The 22,839-nt window shown below is 41.5% G+C and overlaps 1 protein-coding gene across 1 annotated transcript; it reads left to right on the top strand.

Annotated features, from left to right (window-relative positions):
* The first annotated feature begins 1,784 nt into the window (after window positions 1-1,784).
* LOC137889081 (ankyrin repeat domain-containing protein SOWAHC) lies at window positions 1,785-20,859 on the top strand. Its single transcript, XM_068732707.1, has 12 exons — window positions 1,785-2,088; window positions 5,475-5,536; window positions 6,153-6,365; window positions 7,065-7,187; window positions 10,835-10,891; window positions 11,289-11,390; window positions 13,037-13,048; window positions 14,365-14,367; window positions 16,677-16,769; window positions 18,263-18,335; window positions 18,544-18,639; window positions 19,172-20,859. The coding sequence occupies exons 1-12, from the start codon at window positions 1,956-1,958 to the stop codon at window positions 19,342-19,344; spliced, it is 1,140 nt and encodes a 379-aa protein (XP_068588808.1). The 5' UTR covers window positions 1,785-1,955; the 3' UTR covers window positions 19,345-20,859.
* Window positions 20,860-22,839: the final 1,980 nt, after the last annotated feature.

The raw sequence follows: 22,839 nt of genomic DNA, 5'->3' as shown, positions 1-22,839 counted from the left end.
AAATCACCCATTTCTAAATTAAATGGAAACTCGTTGAAAGAGAACATATACTAGAGGAGGACAGAGGGATTAACGTGTAAGTCCAGCACATTTAATATTTACAGCACAATCACGCAATTAATCTGACAACGTGCCGTGTGTCTAATACCTGAACCGACTGGCCCGCCACCATTAATCGCTGGTGCGCACAGGAAGTGGAGGAGCAGGGAGCGGGAGCCGTTTAAAACTCCCGGTCCACATGTATGGTGGCCCTGAGAGCCCAACGCACTGCAAAATAAGACACCACATGCAAATAGACACACCGCAAGCAAATTAGGAAACTTCTTCACCAAACCAAAGCACTTATTGATGCCGTTTGTGGATTATGATGTCATCAAAGATGGCTATCAGTTACTGGTGTTTCATAAACCACAAACCATGGCAACAACGAGCATGTCCCAGCAGTGTGCATCACCTCTGTGTCCCTTGTAATCAGATTCCTTTGTGTCGGGAGCTTCTCTAATTGGAGCGCTTTTTCCAAATGCTACGTATAAATTCTGCTTTTGTGTTTCAAATTGGTGTAGATGTTTCTTCATTTGCTTGTGTCGCGTCTTGCATATGTTATTTTAATTTGCAGTGTGTTGAGCTCGCAGAACCACAAATTGCAACCCATCATGCAAAGTAAAATAGCTGTACTTTGACTAATTGCCTAACTGTGATAATCCAAAAAGTTTAAAATAGAAAAAAAAAGACATTAAAATGGGGTCGTGTGTCAAACACTTCCCTAAATGTTTGCAATTTAGTCAAATACATAACAAGGAGAACTTTCAACGAACGCTTTTTAGTTGTGAGACAAATGAAAGATATAACAAAGTCCAGTTAAAGTCCAGGTTTTCATCAAATGCAAATGTTTCATAAAGTTGATCATGGTGACAGTATTTTAATCCTCTGACCAAGAAGACGCTCGGGCTGCAGCTAAAAATGATTTTTATATCAATTAAACTACCTTTTAAATCTCAATTAATCAACTACTTGTTTGACTATTTAATGCTCCAAGGTGACATCTTCAAACGTCTCATACGACCAACAGTCCAAAACAGACTGAAATAAAACTAAACAGAAAATATTCACAATTTGAGAGGATGGAACTGTTTAGTGTTTGACATTTTTGCTAAACATGTCTTGAACGATTAATCAGATACCTGATGAAAAATATACTTGGTTTAAAAGGAATATCACTAAGTACATTTACTCAATGATTGTACTTAGTACAGTACAAGTACATCAAATGTTATCATTCAATTATGATGACAGTAAATAAACAAACGCCACCTTCACCAGCTGCAACATTACAGTAAAATACACATGAATGCATCACTAATACCCCAGTAATACATTGGGCCTACACTTTATTGCATAACGAGTACTTTCACTTTAAGTATATATTTTGATGCTAGTACTTTTTTAGTACTTAGTGAGTATTTCTACACCGTGTTAATAGTATTTTTCTGTGGTATTAGCACTTTTACTTTAGTAAAATATCTGAGCACAAGTTGCTCCATACATTTTGAGTAGAAAACTATATTAATAGGTATATACTACCACCAAATTGCTCTTTTTAAGAACTACATGAAAATGAGACGTTCACGATCACTTTCAATAATCAGTATCACGACTTTTACATATACATGCCACATCTTTGACCATAGCAGCTAGACGTTACATCCTAAAAGGCTGAGGTTGACGTGTGAACAATAAGATGCTGGGGGTCTTTAAAGGGTTAACAGGAGGAGGCGCAGCAGCGGGCAGCTCGTCTGGGTGGAGTGAAGTTTAGATATGGAACGTTAACAAATTAGCAAAGAGGACTGCGTTATGGCTGTGTGAAAAGTAGCCTTCCAAAGAGAACTAAAACGCGTCTTTTCTACAGAAACTCATCCAGGTCGCTCCAGAGACGGTGAATAAAGCACCGAGCGGAGATGAGTGATGTGAGGGAAGAGTCGCTGCTGGATTATTTCTACTCCACCGGAGGCAGCTCCGGCAGAGTCAAAAACGCAGACTTACTGAAGACATTTAAGCCCTTTATTGGCCACAGTGACTTGCAGTTACGTGGTAAGTAGCGAGTCGTTGTCTCGTGGATTCAGATAGAGGGAAATATTAACCCGAAAATTGAGGGGAGGGAAGGGGGGGGGGGGGTAATGTGGTGCAGTCGCGCGGCATCAGTTACTACTCGGTACTGTGAGATGGCACGAATATTAATCCCCCCCCCCACCTCTCATATCACTAGTATGAATGTATTTAAACGCATGCATTCAGGCAGCGTTGATAAAAGCGGGGTTTATGTCTTTTCGTTGCTCCTCTGTTGTTCAGCAGACATCTGGTTTGCATTAAAAAAAAAAAAGCCCCTCCAAATATCTACAGTTTCAGCAGGAATTGTGTCATTTCCTCCCCCAGGCCACTTTTAGCAGCCTGGTAACATGGAACACATGGACCTGATCCGACCCATCACCAAAAAAAAAGAAGAAAAAAAAAAAGAAGAAGCACAATGCAGTGTAACGTGAAGGCCCAGTGGCTCCTCAGACACAGCAGAAAGAGCCATAAACTCACGTTTTCTCCACTGCAGAGATGATCTGAGTACGACTATATTTACTGTGTGGCTCTCTGCTGTGCCCCTGCACCCACCTACTGCACAGATGCTTATGCAACCGTTCTGAATCATTGCTAAACACCAACATCCCTCTCATATTTGGCTTCTTTAAGACAAATGTTTCTTGGGTTACGTGTTTTACACCTGGCTCTAACGCAGCCCTGTAATAAATCCTGTCCATCCCACTTCATTGCTTCACTCTTTGACTTTAAAAAAGAAGTAATAACACAAACGATCCTGTTACAAATGAAAAGTTGAATTAAAACAGCTAAAAGCACGCAGGAGTTTTGCTGTTGCAGACTTACTTTGTATTTATTGTCCTTGTTTTTAGCTGTATGTCTGTTTCTGTGCACATAGTCAGTCAATAAAGCTGATTCTGATATGTCATATATGTCTTCACTTAGAGCTGCAATGAATAGTCAATTAATCAATAAGTTGATGGACAGACCATCAGTTGGCAGCTGTTTTGTTAGTCTATTTATTCTTCCATTCATTTTTAAAGCATCCATTCATCCATTTGAATGGTTACAGGTTCTCAAGTATGAGAATTTGATGCTTCTTTTGTTTTTTTTACAGTACAGTACATTCGGGGTTTTTTTGGACTGTGGGTCGAACAAAACAAGGCATTGGGATGAACATTCTCACTCTTATGATATTTTATACACCAGCTTTAAATAATCGATGAGAGAATAATCAGAATAATCTAAAAATAATCTAATAATCAAATCAAATAATTTGCAACGCTAATGATAGCATGTAACTTTAGATACATATTGCTGTGTGACTGACACGGTTTGCTAACTTTTCTCCACTTGTGTTACTGCCTCACTACAATTAGAAAATGATTGATCACAAAAGTAAAACAAAAAGTAAACACATGGTACTGAGGATGCACCGAAACTGATGTTTGATAACGGGCCGATACTGACTTAAATAGCTGGATCCGGTATCGTGACAATGGCTCTGATCTGTACAATACAGTTCCATGTATAATTACTAAATACATTATGTACTGGAACTTTATTTCTGCTTTTTTGGCCAATTGGTAGCTGCGTTGAAAAGGTTTACACTTAAATTGTAATTCTAGTGAATTTTGAAGATTTTTCTACCAAGTTGCTAAAGCACTATTAATGATCTTTATTATATTTAACAATTAGTCAATTCATATCAATCTATTTACTTGTTTCATTTAGTTTTTTATAAAGTGAGGAAAGCAATATTGAAGTCGAGCCTGATGTTGCCTTACACATGAAGGAATGACCCCAGTTACTTCAACGCAGTGAGGCAAACAGCTTTCTAATCACTGCTCTGAAAAAGGTCAGACGGGAGCATCGCACCTCTCACCGGGACGTATCTCACGTCTGCTAACGTCAGCTAACGTTAGCCTCCGGAAGCCGTTGGTCACGCCAGACCAAGCAAGGCTTTGGCAGCGGCCATTAGCTGAGCAACAACGTATTTCACTGCAGGACTGTTGTACAAACATCAGTTTGAGCCTAAACTAGACACATGACCCATTGCAACCCTCAAAAGACAAAACACACATCACTGACTAATGTCAAATAGCGTTGGCCCAGAAGACAAATAATGAGCTTGTGATGATTCTCAACTGTACTTTTACCTTTGGCACCGCCTGACATGCAAACAGAAATCAAGCTCCCTAAATGATTATCCAAAGTGACCTTGCGTTGCGAGCGCTGTCCAGATGCTACGTCAGCGCTGCAGTGGTTCACAGAGGTTTAGAGAGCTGCCATCTGACGTGTCTGTCTAATTACAGAAGTGCTTCCCAGACAGTCGAAGTCTGTCGCAAGCATGTGGTTGCAGATGTCGACGTCGTAATTGTGATGATAGTGTTTTTAATCATAATTAAGTCCACATGCATGACTGGATGTAGGACCTCTAATGGGGTTGCTTTTTCATCAGATCGGGAAAAACTGGGGCACGGTGGGAATGTAGTGGTGTTGGGAGGGTGTGTGTGTGTGTGTGTGTGTGTGTGTGTGTGCGTGTGTGTGTGTGTGAGAGAGGTGCTTGTTTGTGCAGACCTTTGGCTAATAAATAACTGGCACGTATACTGTGTTGCTCACTTTTGGTGAGCAAGGAATTCTTTTGTTGAGACAGATGTAAGTGGCCGCTTCCTTTGGATTTCCTGTTGTTGTTGAGCGGGAGCGGGTGCATCTATCTCACTACAAATGCTCTTCCCGTCCGCATCAGGAAAAGGAAACACTCCAATTGTCCCCGAGCTGCATGCCCATGTTCACCTATGCATGAATGGAATACCTACGCCTGGAAAATTCCTCGCTTGTGTTGCTCGACATTGCTGCTTGACAATCAGCGCAGTCAGTCTGCTCACCGGGTTTTTTTTTAAACAAAGGGAAAATAGCTTCATCTGATGATGTCTATAGTTTGTCTAGTTCCCACAGCAAAGATTTACTGGAGGTCTAAAGTAACTCAGGTTTCCTCTCTAGCTTGGTTTGCAGTGTTTTCACTGAAGCAGCTGTTTCTTTGCAGTGGGAGCTGCATGTAGCCGGGTCAGCCCGACGTATACTGGAGCAACCCTCCTTTCCCATTACTCTCACACACTAGTCTCCCTGCAGACTGGAGCTCACCGACCAAAACGTCTATTGTAAACAGACACCATTACATTCTAGCTGTTTCTGGGAATGCTTAGTGTTTTACAGTAAATCAAAACTGAATTCAAGCTCTTTTCACTCCTTTCTATTTCTGTCAGAGTCTGTGCAATTTCTTTTTCGCCCCCATTTGACATTTGTTGGAGTTTGTGTTTTACTAAACGGGAGAAATTAGAAGCTTTATTTAGTTCTCAGTTTTTCACAACAAATATTTTCCCCCCCTGCAGCTAAATACAGAGAGGAATTCAAGCTCATCATTGACCGAATCGCTGTGGTGAAGTCAGAGAATGTGAGTAAACTATTAAAATATTTTTTACCTTTTGTGGAAAGTACTCTCATGTATAAATACATGAGACTACTCTCATGTATTTATACGTCAGCACTGTGGCATTAGCTGGAAAATGTACCACTGCTATTAAAGGTTGTTGTTCTAGCTCAGCTATCATGACTTCACGAGGACTTGTCCAATCTTTGTTTGGTTTTTTTTTTTACAGAGCCGTTTGCACCCACTGGTTTCCCCCCAAGGGACTGCAGCTGCAGTTTTCATTTTCCTAGAAACTATTTTTATGACGCATTTTCACATACTGACAAAATGAGTTGTTTGTTCCACTGAAGCCCAGAACTAGTTTAACCACATTTTATGTTCAGAGTAAATAACCTGACTTTTGATCTGGTTCTCGATTAATTGGATTTAAAAGGGCATTAGAAATGTGACGTACAGCAGTATCTTTATACAAGTTTTTACCACATAAGTTCCCTTTCATTACAAAAAACAGAATCTCTGAATATCATTCCATTTCCAAAGTTTACCTCCAAGAAACACATACAAAAACACAGTATATGACTGTGTTTTCTTCCCCTTCTTTTCAAAAACACATTGTGCTTATTGCCTCCGTTTGTCACAGGGTGAGAAGTATCTTTTCCTGAAGAAGAAATATAGGCAAATGCTGCACGAGCGAGATGCCAAACACCACTGGACGGACGGGGACGGACGGGGACGTTCGAGTCCAGGCAGAGCGCCGGCCACTGCGCAATGGGACGCGACGGACGCCTCGACTTCTTCGCCTCGCCAGAAGGATGAGGCGATGTCGTGTGAGGAGCCCGACGGTGCTGCGGAGGTGAATTCAAATTCTGATCGCTGGTCTATTCTTTTCTATTTGTAGAAACTAAAACTGTGGGACGAGCTGGTGTGACTGAACCACAACTAGATGAATCCGCCATCACCCCAGCACACAGTGTTTACGCTCTTATGTGAATGACGCATTTATTTCTAAACAGGGCCATCTTTGTTAGTGTCCTCTGCCTTTTCTCTATTCTATACATGTGTCAGTATTTAATGACGGTTTACACAGAGAAGTACTGTGGAACAGAAAAATGCTCTGTTTCAGTGGCACATCTAAGTTAGCCACTATGAGAACAAAGGGAAGGTCAAAGGGCTTATGTCTTTACATAAAAGGCAGAGCCTATTGAAACTAATGCATGGAAGCACTTGACTGTTGTGAAAATAAACACTCTGTGCCGGTTTAATGCACAATAATCCTCTGGAAGTACTTTTACATATTGTTCCTTCAATAAACTTGAGCGTTTAATCATAGATTTGAAAGATTAAATGTATTTTATGCTGCCGGTTTAATGTTCCGGCACATTATTTGCTCAAACAGGCACTAAAATAGACGTTATTTATCCACACCCAGATGGTGCAGGGAGGGGGGGGGGGGGGGGGGAGGAGCAAGCAAAGTGCTAACGCTGTTCGTTAACCTCAGCCAGCAGTAGCCACGGCTAAATGTTTATAGCACATCATGTCTATACTCCTGCAGGACCAGCAGACAGGAACAGGCTTCATGCAGAACGCTCTACTGCATGTTCCCGCCATCCCAACCCGGGACCGCTCGGCGCAAAGCAACGGGGACGACGAGCCGGACAAAGATTCGGGGTCAAAGGTGACAATTTGGCTGATTGAGAGGCAGCGTCACTTGCTGGCACTCGCTTGCCCATTTGCACACTGTTAATTATGTGCGCTGCCACTTACAGTGAGTGTAGGTTTGCGGGCTGTATTTCATTTCTCAAGCTACTTCACACCTTTCCTGGCCAAACGAGGCTGCAACAAAGGCAGAAATATGATGCGGAGCTGAAAAACGATTAGTCAAATAAAGGCTGCAATTTCGTTAATCAGAATTTTGTCCTTAGAGCCCTTTATTTGTGACATAAATTCATAGCATGCTGTGTTTGTGACTTTTGAGAATCATTACTGTAAACATTATTATGCTATACTTTAGACCAATGATTACCAGCCAGGGGTCACTTCAACACCAGCGTACTTGGAAAGTAAAAGAAAAAGAAAAAAAAGAAGATAGATTTGGTAAAAGAAATCTATCCACACACAAACAGGATGACACATGACTGTGAGGCTGATTTTAAAGTATATTTGTTGACACAATAACCAAACAAACTACCGGATAAGATAGGACGACTACACAGGACACACCTCCTCGAACAACACGTGCTGAAAGTGAGAGCGTGAAAACTGCAAGCAAGCTGAGAAGTCAACATGGAAAAATAAGATGAATCCATATATGGTCTAAATTTCCACTATTTGCCACTCAAATTGGTAGTAATATGAACACAAACTTGACCAAATCTACTGGAAAAAAAGAGGAAAAACAAGTCTAAGCATAGAAAAATATTATTTTAACAAAGTAAAAGTGATCCATACAAAAGGGCACATTCTGAACATGACGAGTAGTGTTTGAAGGAGTACTTGATGCTATCTGAGGGATTTACAACCTTATTTGATAATCACCACCGGTTGGGAGTTTTATTCCAGACGGGATCTACAAAGCTGTGAAACAGTATTTTAGAACATCAGGTAGGATAGATGTTGGACACACTGATGCCTGTAAACTAACATTGAAATGAACATTTACTTAATTTATGATAAAATACAATGTTGGAAGTGGGTACAAAAATAGCATATGGAAAAATAATCTGGAATCTCAGTCAAACATGGACTAGGTGGTGAAAAAGCCTGACACACACACTATGTTACCAGTGCTTGCTTACATTATGTTTATATTTGACAATGTCAATGTTAATGTTGCTGAAGCCATACTTCACTATGAACACAATTGTATTTTTATTTTTTTATTCAAACCTTGAATTAAAAATGTAAATAATGACTTTGTAGTATAGCTATACGCTCACTAGTTTCCACCTTTTTGACATTATTAATATCCTCATTCTGAAAAACAATTAAATGAAAATTAAATTTAAATGTTGTTTTATCACATTTGACTGTAAATGCTCAGAGGAAGGACACAACTTGCCAAATTCAGTACAGTATATAATTTCATAGGTTCACTGAGGGATAAGCTGACTTCTAGGTCACTCTAGTGGTTCCTCTGTTACCCACCAGGTGGTGCTAAGTAAATTACCTGGATTTGTGACCTACTGCAGTATGTGTTGAATTTGAGTGGGAGGAGGACCCAATGGGGGGGGGGAATCTGCATTTAAATTAAGCCCTCTGTTATTATGTTAAGCAGCAACATGTTGGAACTCATTAGAAAGAGAATAATCATCTGTGCCCATTAAAGAGATTGAGATTCATCCCAGAGAAAGATATGTGGCTCTCCTTGATGGCCTGCACAATCGACAGATGAAATATGCTGAAGTGTGTTAATATAGCAACCAGCAATCAGATTAAGTGTGTTTGCTTAAGGTATTAGTCACACCATTGAACTTTGTATTCGGGACACCCAGCGTGTTGACAGTTGTTCCACATTGAGAAGCTACCTGGCTGCTTTCGCACACTATTCTAATAATCACAACACCCGAGGCTGCAAGCTTTGCTCTTATGTATAAGATCGCGCTCCCAAATGCAGGGTGACGCTCTGCGGCAGATAAACTCTTTAAAGTGTGGTTGTAATCGGGAGGAGACAGAAAGGTACACATGGGAGACGACGTTGCTGTTAAACCTGTTACCATGGGGATCCAATGTAACTGACGTGAATTCAAGTTCCCTGCGAAGGAAGGACAAAACTCTCCTTTCAGCCTGTGGGAGATTAGCATTTGAGATTAATTCATTTTGGTTATTGCCACTCTGACGACGGTGATGTCGGACGGTTGGTGGTCCGCCACTCATGCCAAAGACCGATCCCGAGAGGAAGAGTCCACGCCGACTGTGGTGACCCCCCCGACTCCTCCTCTAGCACCACAAGCAGTTTGACATTCATGGTTTTGAGGGAAATGTCTTGACGACTATTCAGTGGATTATCATGAGGTTTCATACACACTTTTAAAAACCATCAGAACAAAAAAAATAATTAAATTTATATACTAATTGCTCCAAGAGCAAATATTAGAATGCGTAAACACTCAAACTATGATGGTGAACATTACCTGCTAAACATCTGTATTTTAGCATTGTTAGCATGCTGATGTTTAGCTCAGTACAGCCTCACAGAGCTGCTGGAGAGGCTGCAGACTCTTGTCGTATCACATAACATTAACTTGACCTAATTATGCGTGGTGTGTTGCAAATCCTCTGTATGAAATTTCATTAGTGACTTAGTGGTCAGCTGATGCTCGCCTGCACTTTAAAAAAAAACCCTCTTCAAATTAGTTTTGGTTGTTTAAGTGCAATTTAAATTAAATCGACTACTACTCCACCGGCTCCACAATGTCCAAGACAAAACCAGGGCGATTAGTCGATTAAGGAGAGATAATTGGTTAATTCTCCGTTTTAGATTATTGTAAATTAAAACATCTACGAGTTTTGGACTGTTGGTCTGACAAAACCTTGTGGAGATCCCCTTGAGCTACGGAAAATTGTGATGTGCATTCAAAGACCAGACGAATAATTGAAAAAATAATCAATAGTGAAAATAATAGTTGCAGCCCCAAAAACATCTAAAACTACAATTTATGAATAAAAGCATTTGAGCTCTTGTAACCCCTCGGCCTTTCCCTTCGTGCCCAACGATGTTTTCAGTTATGTTTAATGGTCTCCACCGAAAGTGAGAAGAAAAAAAAGGACATGCCAGAGTGGAATGGGCTGAAAAAATACAATCCCTCCACTTTTCATGTTCAGTACACTGACGTGTGGCAGTTTGTGCAAGAGACTTGAAAGGGCCGAGTGTTTTAACATCATGTCTCTGTATGATCTGAGAACAATTTGCAATCAAGTCGAGGAAAAAGAAGAAGAAAAAAAAACCTCTCGCATAAATCAGCCAAAGTGACACTTTTATACATTGCTAGATGTCTCTGTTCATTATTTTTTTTTTTGACCCATTGAGACTGAAATGGTGACAAAAACACATGGCCTGACTGTAGGCGTGTTGTTTTTTTTTTGGTTAATTGGTAATTGGATTGTTATTCATTACCCCTTATGTGTGAAACCGGCACCTTTGTCTCGCTGCCTCATTACCTCTCTGTCTGTCTGACGCCCTTCGGTCACGTCTCGTCAGCTGGGAAACATCACAGCAGTGTGACCAGTGCGTGAAAATTGATTATTATCATTATGACTGATGCAGCACAGTCAACTGTTTTTGTCACCGCTGAGTAATAGTCGTGTGTTTTTGTTTTCTTTCAGTCCGAGTCCGAGCAAGACGAGGAGTGTACGGGCAGTATGGGCTCCGCTGCTGTCGCTGTGAGTCCTTTTCCTTCCTCTTCTTTTGTTTTCCCTCATTACAAAGGGTTAGGGGAGTTATAAGTGATACATTTGATAGATGACTGTTAGGGTTTGTTTGGTCTTTGGAAACGTCACTACTCGTTCCCTTTAAACCAATAACAGAAGTAAAAGCATAAACTGCTGACCTATGGAGATCGTGGGTGTCTCCCAAAATGTGTCAGTTGGCTGTGACTCAGCCATTTGTAGGAAATGGATTAGAGGCTTTAGCATTATCAATAGAACCCACAACAGGATGTGGACAGTAGGGCGTGTGTGTGTGTGTGTGTGCGTGTGTGCGTGTGTGTGTGTGTGTGTGTGTGTGTGTGTGTGTGTGTGTGCGGGCACATCTGAGCTCTGCCTCCCCTCCCTGTGATAGCTGGATCCTCTAGAGAAGGAGTGGATCTACTCCGCTGCAGGTGCTCGAGTGCCTGACCTCTCTCATCTGCTCAGACAGGACCCCTCGCTGGCAAACAAGAAGGTAACGCCACCCTAAATGAACGAGGGATCTTTTTTGGTGTATATTTTTGGCCATTTGTTTGTCATAAATACGTCTGTATGTGGCAACATCGCTATCACAAAGTCTGACGTGGCAAGAAACGCGGCAAATCAAATGAGCTTTAAAGCCAGACCAAGGCTAGCCAAACTTAATTAGAAGGAAACAACGAGGACAAACGGAAGAATTATTACCCACTAGTGTAGAGCCCGTTCAAAACGTGCCTGTTTCGACACCGCACTTCATTAGGTCCTCACCAAAACACCCGCCAAGTCAATCGGATGAACGCTTGTCGAGAACATTCAAAAGGACAGACGGACAGAGACTTCTTCCATTTCAGTAAGACAAATTGTCACATGTCTCTCTCGAGGGGCTGCTGCAAGGCAAGGGTCAGAGACAGGAGGCTAAAGTTAGTCTTGACAACAATTTGGATTATGTAGTTGTGATAAAGCATCGAGTAGGGCTCTCCTCAAACAATCATTTTTTCGTAATTAATTCCTACTGAAGTGTATCCAATGCAACATTGTAAAACACAGCCTGTCCGTGATGTGGCCCTCGCCTTGCAGGTTGTAGTTGTCCCCCGAGAGTCTCCCGTCTTGAACATCCATCCCAGGTCACAGACCTCATGGCTCAACTTTAACCAACTGTACTAGTTACAGGTACACTCTGTTTCCGGTGCAACAAGTGACTTGTACTGACATGTCAGGTATGTTCACCTTTGGTTTAACCTGCAAACAAACGGATTTAGATAATCTGGCAAAGCTGTTGGGCTTGGATACAAATAAAGGCCATTTCTGGAGAAGGACCAAAGGACAACTCACTTTTTAGACAGAACTTCAGGGACTACATTTAGTTCCTACACTAACGCTTCAAGAACCAAAAAAGTCCCAACACCAGGGGATAGTGGGGTGCTGAGCTCTGCCTATTTGTCAACCTTTTACAACTTGAGTACGGCTTCATTCACAAAACACAGAAGTACTCGGTGCCTCTAGTATCACTGGGACATTTCTCATGATGTTTATTGACATTAAAAACAATAGTTACGTTGTTGGCTTCCCAATTAGTAAAAAAAAAAAAATAAAAGAGTAAGACAGATCCAAAGAATGTGAGCGAGAGAGACAGTCGAGAGAGCTCTACAATGAATGAGAGAGAGGGAGCAGCAACGAGAGGACAAAGTAAAAAATAGAAACATTATTTGTAAAAGTTGAGATAAATAACTGTCATACTCAGATCATTGGTACTGTGGAGGGAGGAGCTTTTTGTCTCCTTTCATCCGTTTAAAAACCAGTGTCATACAACAGTACAAAGAACAACATGTTGAGTTTTGGTTTCTTAAAGTGTGAAAATATATGTCGTTCCCACTTCCTCACGTAAACAGGGACTGTTAAGTTCCTAGTTTAGTTCCTTTGGTTCAGTACTTCCTCGCCCTGTTGGACTTTTTTATAGCGTTGTCAGTCTGTTCCCAGATCTAATCAATCACTCTGGTGGTGCAATGTTATTAATTACCAAAACTACGCAAATAATAATCCTTTAATGTAAGACAAATACAAAGTGAACAAACCTGAAAGTACTCAAACTGTTTCACTAATTTATGCTTTTGTGTCTTTTTTCGTTGGGGGGGGTCGAACCAGGACTTTACCTCAGTGAGTATTTGATATGTCTCTTTGATAAATAAAATACAGACTGTATGTGACATGTTGTGGTGTAGATGTAGTCATTAACAACTGCTCTGTTATCACGTGATTTATGTCTGACTTAAAGCTTCTTTTTTCCCCCATTTTGACACACTTTGGCTCTCAACACTGTGACTACAACCGTCCTTCTCAGGGGGTGAGTTTCATTACAGAGTAAGAACTCCGAACACCTACTGCAGCCTGCTGGAACGGACGCTCATTTGCAACTTGCATTCAAACTGACCGTATTATTATTACATCCTAGTTCAAAATGCACAACGACACTCGCTGTGTTTTGCTTGTGTAACTTTCACAAGCTCATTCTGCCGAGACTTTTTTTTCCCCCTTAATAGTATTCTGAGAACCCTGTGTTAAAACATCCAGATCATGCATTTCAAAGGTCCACTATCAAAAGGATTATGAAAGATAGCTTTTAGCTCCTGTGCCCCCCTGACAACCCAAATCCTTTTATTTGTCTCCCTGTGCGCTTAAGAGATTTGAGCTCATGTTTGTTGTCCCTCCCCTGTGTCACAGTTCTCACACTGCCCTGTGACCATGGCAGACCACCTTCTAAGAGTAGCCCTAAGCCTCTGCCATCCACACCCGGACAAGATAGCACGGCCGCCATTGAAGTGTAGGGAGATGTTGGAGGGGGGGGGGGGGTAGGATTAAGGAGAGTCTTAATGCCCCACAAAGACTTCACCCACTTAAAGATAATCTGAAAGTAATAGAGCAGGCTGGGATTAATTGTAGAACAATGCAGGTTGTGTCCCTGGGAAGGTGCTAAGTCCCCCTCAGGCCTCTTTGATGTTCCCTTTAGCCCTCAGCCTTTCCCTGTTCTGCAGAGGTGGATGCCTTTCCAGAGATAGCGCACAGCGATACCCGAGAATCACAAGGCTCCTGAGAACCAGTCTTTAAAACCAGGAGTCATTATATTTGATCTGAACTCTGTCATGTCCTCACTTTTGCTCAACAGAAGTTGAGCTAAGTGTTCCAAATACCAGGCTTTAAATCACATGTTTGACCAGGACTGAAGGGATTACTCTTCATCCTGGGAGGACTTAAGCGTTTCCTGCTCTGACCAAATGTTTGTTAGGTTTAGAAATGATCTCATAGAAAAGGTGAAGTCGCTGAAAAGTGAAGACCGGTCAGAACACCTTAGACCTCACCGAGGCCAAACACGTCTCACTCAGAGTCTAACGCTCTTTTCCTTTTTTCTTCCCTTCCTGCTCTCCTCGTGACGTGGGCCTTCGTTCCTGCTGTGACGGACTTCCTCTGCCACGCAGTTTGTAAGTACATCATTAGCCCATCACTCCTCTCTGCCTTCCTCCACGTCGAGTGTCAGGCACACTGGCCATTGTGTCGCCTGTTGATGGGAGTCCCCCCCTTTTTGGCCACCGCTTCCCTCACTGGGGAGCGCGTGGCGGGGGGACAGGGACGTCCCTGAGTGATTGGACAGGTGGCCACCCCCAGTGGGCAGGAACAGAACCGAGAGGCGCAGGACAGGGAAGGCGCCGCATCCTGTTCTGGCCTCGTCCATCACTCCCGCACACTGGGAGACCCGCCGAGCCGCCTGTCAAACAGCCCTTTGGCCAATCTGTCTTGAGATGTGACAGGGGACAGACAAAAGAGATGAGCCAGACGGGCATCTATCACAATCTGTCTCCCAGACGCACGGCACTCAGAGGTGCAGCTACCTATCGCTCCCTTCAGTCCCCTCACTGGATACAAGCAGACATTTTTCTGTGGCCAGCTGTTGGACAGGCTTGTTGCGCTACGATTAGCACAATTAGCAGCATAGCTTCTAAACAAAACAAGGAGCCGTGTGCTCGCCCCAGTTTGAGCCTCTCATGTGTTATCATGGCATTCAAAATCACAGAGCTAAACATCTGGTTCTCTGCTAAATAAAAGCCCGGTGATGTCGTTTAACAACACTTACAGCTGTTCTGAGGGTACTTCCACAATCCTCAAAGACTTTTCTAACCTTGGGGTGAAAAAAATATTCTGTCCTCCGTAACAAGAAAAACTAATTTAACTAGTTTATTGAACTGCAACTATATTTCTGGATCCAAGTAGCCGTAAATGACTTTTTTGTACAATACATGAAAAATATAAACCCAGTATTTTTTTATTTTGAAAATACAACAATATAGACAAATATAACTTTTTTTGTAAAATGTTGACATTTTGGTATATTAAATAAATTAAAGCAAGGACATATGTAATTTCCAGATGTTATTTTTGTTTTTATTAGGTCAAAGAGACACAATTTGGGAAACAGGTTGAAATCACAATTTTTGTGTTTGAAGAGTCTGAGGATTCTGGAAACAGCTTGAGAACATCTGTAAGTTTGGTGTTCCTCAAAGATTGACAGTTTGGTTTTTTTCCAGATGCTTAGCTATGCGACTAAGATAATGGTAATGCATGAGAGGCAAAAACTAGGGCTAGCCCTAAATTATAGTGCGTGTCAAAAAACACTGACGAGGTATTGTTTCAGCCCGCTGTGGAATCAAACGGCTTTGCTATGAAAGTCATGATTGTTTTTAGCGCTTACCAGCGCATTTCATATTGCAGCGTTGAAGTCTGAGGTTGATTTAAAGTAGTTTAGGACACAAACGGACATCTTTTTCATTACGGACATTATTTGAACAAGTTGCGTATCTGTTTAAAAGATTTCAAATGTTATGTACATTTACTTTGCGTTGATATGAACTTGTTCATTTGTCCAGACATACTTTATTTTTAAAGTTCAACATTGTTGCTGTTGGATCAACACCTCTTGTCTCCACAACTCCTCAGTAGCTAAGAAAAGTAGTTTTCATCTCGTCCAATCGACAGAAGTAAAGACATAAAATAAAAAAGATTGAGGTTATAAGGTTGCCATCTATCCACAGTTACCATGTAATTCTGATGGTTACTGTTTGATTCGCTGTGCTAAGGGTCAGACTCAGAAGAGGTGGATGTGGTTACTTTGCAGACATCTGCACCGACGCTCCGCTTTCACCTGTTGATAGCCCATAATTACGCAGTTTAAAGAGTGTAGGAAAAACTGTGGAGATCACAGTTCCACTCCGACAGGTGGATGTGGTTTGCGTGTGTGTGTGTGTGTGTGTGTGTGTGTGTGTGTTTTCGGTGTGTGTTGTACATACATGTGTCTATTATTTTCACATCTTTGCATGTGGACATGTGGGTGTCGTGTCGCGGGGGCCCATGTTTTCCTCCTTGACGTGTGCTGACAGTAGTGCGCTGATGTCTGGGTGGGTCTCCGCTCTGCAGGTCACACTAACATCATCAATCTTCCCCCGGGTGACAGGCGGCTGCCCCCCCCCCCAACTGTGGGCACAGTGCTGTGTTGTTTTGTAATTAGGCTCTGTTAGATGGCAGGAAACCATCTCTCCATCCCTCCCGCTCACCATCCCTCCATCCGTCCACTCCCCTCTGTGCACAGCTGGCCTTCTGCCCTCACAGTGAGAAGCTGCCCCGCTCAGCTTAGACAACTAGCGATGATGCTACGGCGTTTACCATGCCGGCTATATTCTGTGATATTGTCAGAGGAAGTGCATTTTATGAATGACTCTTCTTTCCTTGTTGCACACAGACAGCTCTGCACTGGGCTGCCAAACATGGCAACAAGGACATGGCCGCTCTGGTGGCTGATGCGGGCGCTGACGTCAACACCAAATCAGTGAGTGCATTTCTATTATTTTATTTTTCTTATACATTTACTATATATTTTTATTTTATCATTACAGGAGCACTCACGCTATTTAGTATTGGACATTGGTTGAATATTTGAATTGCATTGCGAGAAGAAAACTGTAGCGACTGAAGTTCTTTCATTACCTCTGACCAAAATGTACTTAAATAAATACATTCGGCAAACAAAGTCACAGATCAGCATTTTTTGTCTTTAAAGGCAAAGATCCTTATTCAATTTTTTTTTGCCGAGAGTTGGATGAAAAGAGGTTTTTCATTTTTAGTACACATGAATAAATTAGGGGGGATTTGTTTAAGACGGAGGAAGCCAAGATATCCTGACTTTTAGTCCGTAACATAAGTCAAGCTCCAAAAAACACTGGCTCCTACATTTCCCATGATGCAACTCAACAGCATCTTTCACACATTCTCGCATGTTACTCATGTACGTAACTTAACTTGCACCAGTAGACGTTGTGAATCAATTAACACACGTTGATCGTCGATCGTCAAGGGCTTAAAAAAAAAAAGTTTATGAATTTCAACCTGGATTATACGAACTGCAAATATATTATTATTCTATTTCACATGAGTCCCCACAATGTGAGTGTGTAATAGATAATCAAACAACAGATTATTTCAACCAAACACCTCGATGTCGATATCGTGACGATCCTGTATGGTTGACCATTGGTGCTTTTATGAAATATTTACACTACGTAAACAGTAAACTATATGTATATGCCACAATGCAGTTTGCTTTTCTGTGCAACATCACTGATTTATCCACGGTGCTCTTCTCTCTTGCAGCATGTGAGTATCCAGGTTTTTTTTAAGCAGGAAGTGATGGGTATGTACAGTAAGTTGTTTGATTTTTGAACTTGAAACAAAAAAAGGACAGCAACACGGCTGCTGGTTTCTTCTTCTTCTTCTGTGCCCCTCAGTGACGTAATGCTCCTAAATGCTCCAGCTGTGCAAATGTATCACAGCAGCTCGTGTTGTGGGGCTGCGGGAGTACTCCGCTAATAAATCATGTCATGTCATGTTAATTGTTTCCCAAAACAGTGCGTCTATACGCCAGCATGCACCACGCTAGAACTATGCAATTTTCAGCAAATTACCGAGCAATTATGTTTTTATCATTATCTTATGTTTCCATAACCTTTTGCTAATTTGTATATTTTTTTTCCCCACATTGTTTTCATTGGCTGTGTTTGGGCCTGGGAAACTCTAGGGGGTAGGTACTAAACCCTTCCAGCACTCTGCCACACTTATACCTCTGAACTCAACATGAAGTAAAAATGTCAATTCAATTCAAAGTGCCTCCTTTAATGTGTCAATGAGGCGACTGTACAGGGTGTGTTTGCATGCCACCTCATATCATCACTGTCCCTAAAATGAGAATAATTATGAAGTTCATCATACAGGTTAAAAAAAATGTCTTGATGCATGTTTTCCTTTTGTTCTACTCTTGTTTTGGTTCTGCAGGGATACACGCCGCTACACATTGCAGCGTTGCATGGTCATCAGCATATTCTAGACCTGCTCATCGTGACATATGGTAAAAACTTAACCATTAATGCACAGTAAAAATACATGATTTTACAATATAAGTGCAGTCAATCAGTTTAAGACATTGTTTATCTTTGGATCATGAACTGTCTCTTAAAGCTTTAGGTGAAAAGGTGTCAGTGGAGCAGCTACCTGCTGCCTTCATAGACTATAGTCTCAGCTTTCAGAGATCTTTTTTTTTTTTGTTTTCTCATCAGGGGCCAAAGAAAACTTAAGGGACTACAGCGGCCATTTTGCCGGCCATTATCTGAACATCAAAGAACCTGAGGGCCCAGAGGAAGACTGCGACCTGCGTGAGTGGCTCTTGCTTTTGCTGCTGAATGAAATGTTAAGAGTTAGATAAAGTCTTTGCGTTGTTTTGTCTTTGTTAAGTCTGAAGTACGACATTTAAATACATTTGTAAAACAAAGTCAAATATGCTGCTTTTGTTTAAAATAAAAGTTTAACAGTTTGGGAAACGTGCTTACTCCCTTTCTCTGATGTCTATTGATTACGACACTATACTGCCAGCAGCTGGTTAGCTTAGCTTAGCATGAAGACTGGAGGCGGGGGGGGGGACAGCTATCCTACCAGCACCTCTTCTTACCTCTATTCATTATTTTACTGTAACATATTGCTCAAAACATCTACATGTAATGCAGCATTTGTGAACAAAAGTATTTCAGACTTAAAAATGAAAAGCTTCTCTGTCTTTTATTGCACACGTGAGATTAAAGTGATTAAAATCAGCCCGTCACTGCGTTTGAAGCTACATCTCCTAAGTTTAGTTTACTGTAATCACAATCTTTCCCTAATCACGTTGTCTTTTGTTTCTTGGAATCCCAGAGTTTCAAGTGACTCAGGCCAGAGAACGCAACAGGAACAGAAAGTTGGCATCGTTGTTTCACTCCAAGAAGAAGTGGGGCTCAGCGGAGGAGCTGGCCCCGATAGAGGAGGAGAGGACGGCGTCACATCAGCTCGCCCTTCCTCCATTCAGACCCAGAAAGTTCTCCCGCTGAGAAAAAAACGGACGCCGGGAACGATTTCGGACTCTGCTAGGTCTTCTACACTCATCCGCTTAAACCTTACATGCATATATATTTACACACATGATGTTAACCTACGTGTATATATATACAATGGAAGCCTGATATGTGTATATCTGTTATGTACACACACCAACACTTAAACCGTATGTACTTAAAGACACGATCACACCTGAACAGCTCATCCCAGTAATGCTGAGCACAGATGCTTTAATATTAAGTAGGATGATGCTTTGCTTCTACGTGGATTAGCAATATTTATGCTTACCATAAAAGTATTTCTTGAAGCCTTTAAATGTTAATGAATGTTGCTAAATGTTACTTATGCCTTACAATTGCAAATGAGCTCAGGCCACATGGATTCTTTAAGATGGCCATCGCCTTATGTTTGTGTTAAAGACGGCAAGTAGACAATAGGACTGTGAAGATGATCCAGAGTCACTCTCAGTGAGGAGTTTAAATGATGAGGCTAAAGTTAAAATATATTAAAATAAGCAGACTAATCTTTTTAAAAAAGACACTGGTTTGTATGTTTTGGTCTCGACATTTTCCATAACATACCACAAGTTGTTAGGCTGATTTATTTTACGCTGTTAGTTTAGATTCATGGAATCAGACTCAATTTGCAGATACCTTATATTGTGAAAAGGTTCATTTTGTATTGAATTAATAATTATAAAATCACAATTACTCTGTCAACTAAGGGATAGAATGAAAGTTTAACCAGCATAAACCTCTACAGTGTTTTTTATATTTTATTTTGAAAAAAAAAAAAAAAAAACTCTCAAGAACTCGATTTACCATTGATAACAAAAAAAAGACAAAGCATAAAGAAAAGCCAAAAAAAGTCAGAACAGCCTTCCTCAAGCATAAGAATTGACCCTTTTCTGACCCACCTCCCTAATCATCCTGTACAGTCCCTTATGACAATGAAGTATTGTTGATTGTTCAACTCCAGCAGCTGAGATGCGTTTGTTTTCACCAAGTTTGTGTTCATTGCTTATTGTAGCTTGTGAATGCAGCGCTGCATGGCAGCAAAGTTGTATCTCTCCATCAATGAACGCACCAGCAACAAACCCTGCTCAAACATTTATGAGACGATAAATTCACGTTGACAGAAAAAATGTATTAATCAACATATAGGCCAGACCATGAATAACATGTTACATATTTGTTGTGATTAATTAGCTCATTTCAAGCAAGATTCAGTTTCAAGTAAATTGTCAAACTGTACTTAAGACAGTAGTCTAAAAAGGTTCATCTGAGCTAAGAGACGTTTCAGAGCACCAGAAGGTTTCAACATTTCCATCTGTTGTCAGAGATGCTCATTGTAACTATTTCTTTATAATTCAGTGCCATTGTAAGAGGGAGTCATGTATTTTCAATCTAAAACTAGAGGGAAAAAAAACTGCTTCCATTACATCTTTTGCACACTATTTATATAATGAAGGTATTTTGGTATTAAACTATATTTTATATCAAACTGAATACGTGTGCTTCATTCCTCATTCTGCTCCTGCATTGTTCACTTTGAACACAGTTGAAAGTCATTGTGCGTCTACTACATCAGCCTCTGGACGGGCCGCTCACACACACACACACACACACACACACACACACACACACACACACACACACACACACACACACACACACACACACAGCTTCTCCTTCTACGAAGCAGAGAAGAAGAAGAACTTGTGATAATGCGTTTCCCCCCTCTTTCTTTCAATACAATAACCCATAGTTTTTTTTTAAGCCGCCTTTGATCTTACTTCAGCTACCTGACTTTGTGGGCTGCAGATGGAGTAAATATGGGGCCTGCTAACTCTCCATACGGCTTTAGACCTTAATTCCTGATTAGCTGAAAAGGGCAGCACTTGCTTCTGGGTCTTGGATATCAGACGACACAGAGGGGAACAGAGGCAAGTGTTTTTGTGCTTCATTTTTGAAGCGAGGATGTTTGGGGGATAAGAGGGAGTTTCTGTAATAGATACTTATCTTACTGCCCTCAAGCCCCTCAAACAAAGTCCCCCTCTGAAGAGATTATAACCCAGGGAGGGCACATTAACTCTAATCCGATGCTTTGAGGCCTTGCACCCCCATACCACCCTCTGCCCCACTTATTCCAACCCTTCTGTTGTTGGGGGGGGGGGCTACCTTGTATCTAGTGCTTGTATGAGTAGGGCCTGTGGCTACACACGAGGGTTGTGTGTGTGCGCATGTATGTGTGTGTTTGTGTGCGAGTGAGGGGTGGGGGGGGGGGGTGGGGGGGGGACTGTTTCAATAGCACGCTGACTCTAATGAAAAGCATTGAGGGGCGCATACTGCTGTGTAACTGATTCCTCTCTCTGAAGAGATTAGGCGCTACATTGTTGGTTCAGTTGCTCATTTCCATGAGAGCACAGCCTCCCACCAGCGGCTGCTTGGCTTTGTCATTTTGAGTTGGAAAACACAGAGCCCAATGTCCCGGGCTTCCTTGTTACCATTGTTTCACAAATAGGCCAAAAATGTAGATGTCACGTCACAAATGCCCAATAACCTCATTAGCTGCTCTCCGTGAGGCTAAAGAGAGAAAATAATAGACGCACCAACTTCGGTTTGTTCATCTGTATGGACACTATGCGAAAAATTCAGATAATACTACTCTAAAAATACATATCTCCTATCCAGATGAAAGACAGATACATGGGCCAGGGAAACTTTCAACTGAGGTGGAGAAACTGCCGCTATTAAGTTTATAGGGTAACTTTAAGTATCTCTTAGCGTCCACACAAACATGTAATAAATGGTTTATAACACTATAATGTAGTTGCAAGCAGATATTAGTGTTCATTATTGTATTAGCAAACAACTATAACTCATCCTGTGGAGTGGAGGCTGGTGTATAAAAAGATAATGAATGACAGTATTGTGAAACACAGTAGTGATAATGTGAAATATATCTTCATAGGAGAAGTAAGAAATGTTGATCCGCAAACAACTACAATATAGTGTGTTATAAAATGTGAATTCATTGTTTGGATACTGCTAAACTGGAGTGCAGTGTTATTGCTGAAGACTTCAATTGTATCAAATAGTATTTTTTTAATTATTTTACTTTGTTATACTCAGAAATACGGATGAGACATGTGCAAGGAAAAATGGCATCCTTGTCATTATTAAAATCTACATACAGCTTGCAACTGCAGAGGAGAAAGGGGATGCGGAGAAATAACGATGCAATTACCATAAAAAAACAATACAGCCACTCATTGCCACACTGAGAAATAACCGGTGACCTCCTTCTATGTAGTATGTGCAGGGAAACTTGCAGCCGATGTGTCAAAACAGGGTGCAGCGAGCTAACAAGCTGATCTGGAACTCCGGGGAAGCTGCTCTGACTGGGCCGGGGCCTCCAGCCGTGGGATCCTGGGGGGGGCCCTGCACCCCAACCCACCCCACCGGGGCCCGACACGGGGACAACAA

This window comes from Cebidichthys violaceus, unplaced genomic scaffold (genome assembly GCF_023349555.1).
Source record: "Cebidichthys violaceus isolate CVI_PGR_0920_01 unplaced genomic scaffold, fCebVio1.0.p SCAF_6, whole genome shotgun sequence".
NCBI classification, from domain to species: Eukaryota; Metazoa; Chordata; class Actinopteri; order Perciformes; family Stichaeidae; genus Cebidichthys; species Cebidichthys violaceus.
The sequence above is the reverse complement of the archived record's forward strand: the minus strand, read 5'-3'. Positions and strand labels throughout refer to the sequence as shown.

What these genes read in the sequence shown, in the direction of transcription:
- LOC137889081 (XM_068732707.1), top strand. Translation starts at nt 1,956, where the DNA reads ATGAGTGATGTGAGGGAAGAGTCGCTGCTGGATTATTTCTACTCCACC. An exon ending in CTGTGGTGAAGTCAGAGAAT is followed by an intron (nt 5,537 to 6,152) that starts GTGAGTAAACTA and finishes CGTTTGTCACAG; the next exon opens with GGTGAGAAGTATCTTTTCCT. An exon ending in CCTGCTCATCGTGACATATG is followed by an intron (nt 18,336 to 18,543) that starts GTAAAAACTTAA and finishes TTTTCTCATCAG; the next exon opens with GGGCCAAAGAAAACTTAAGG.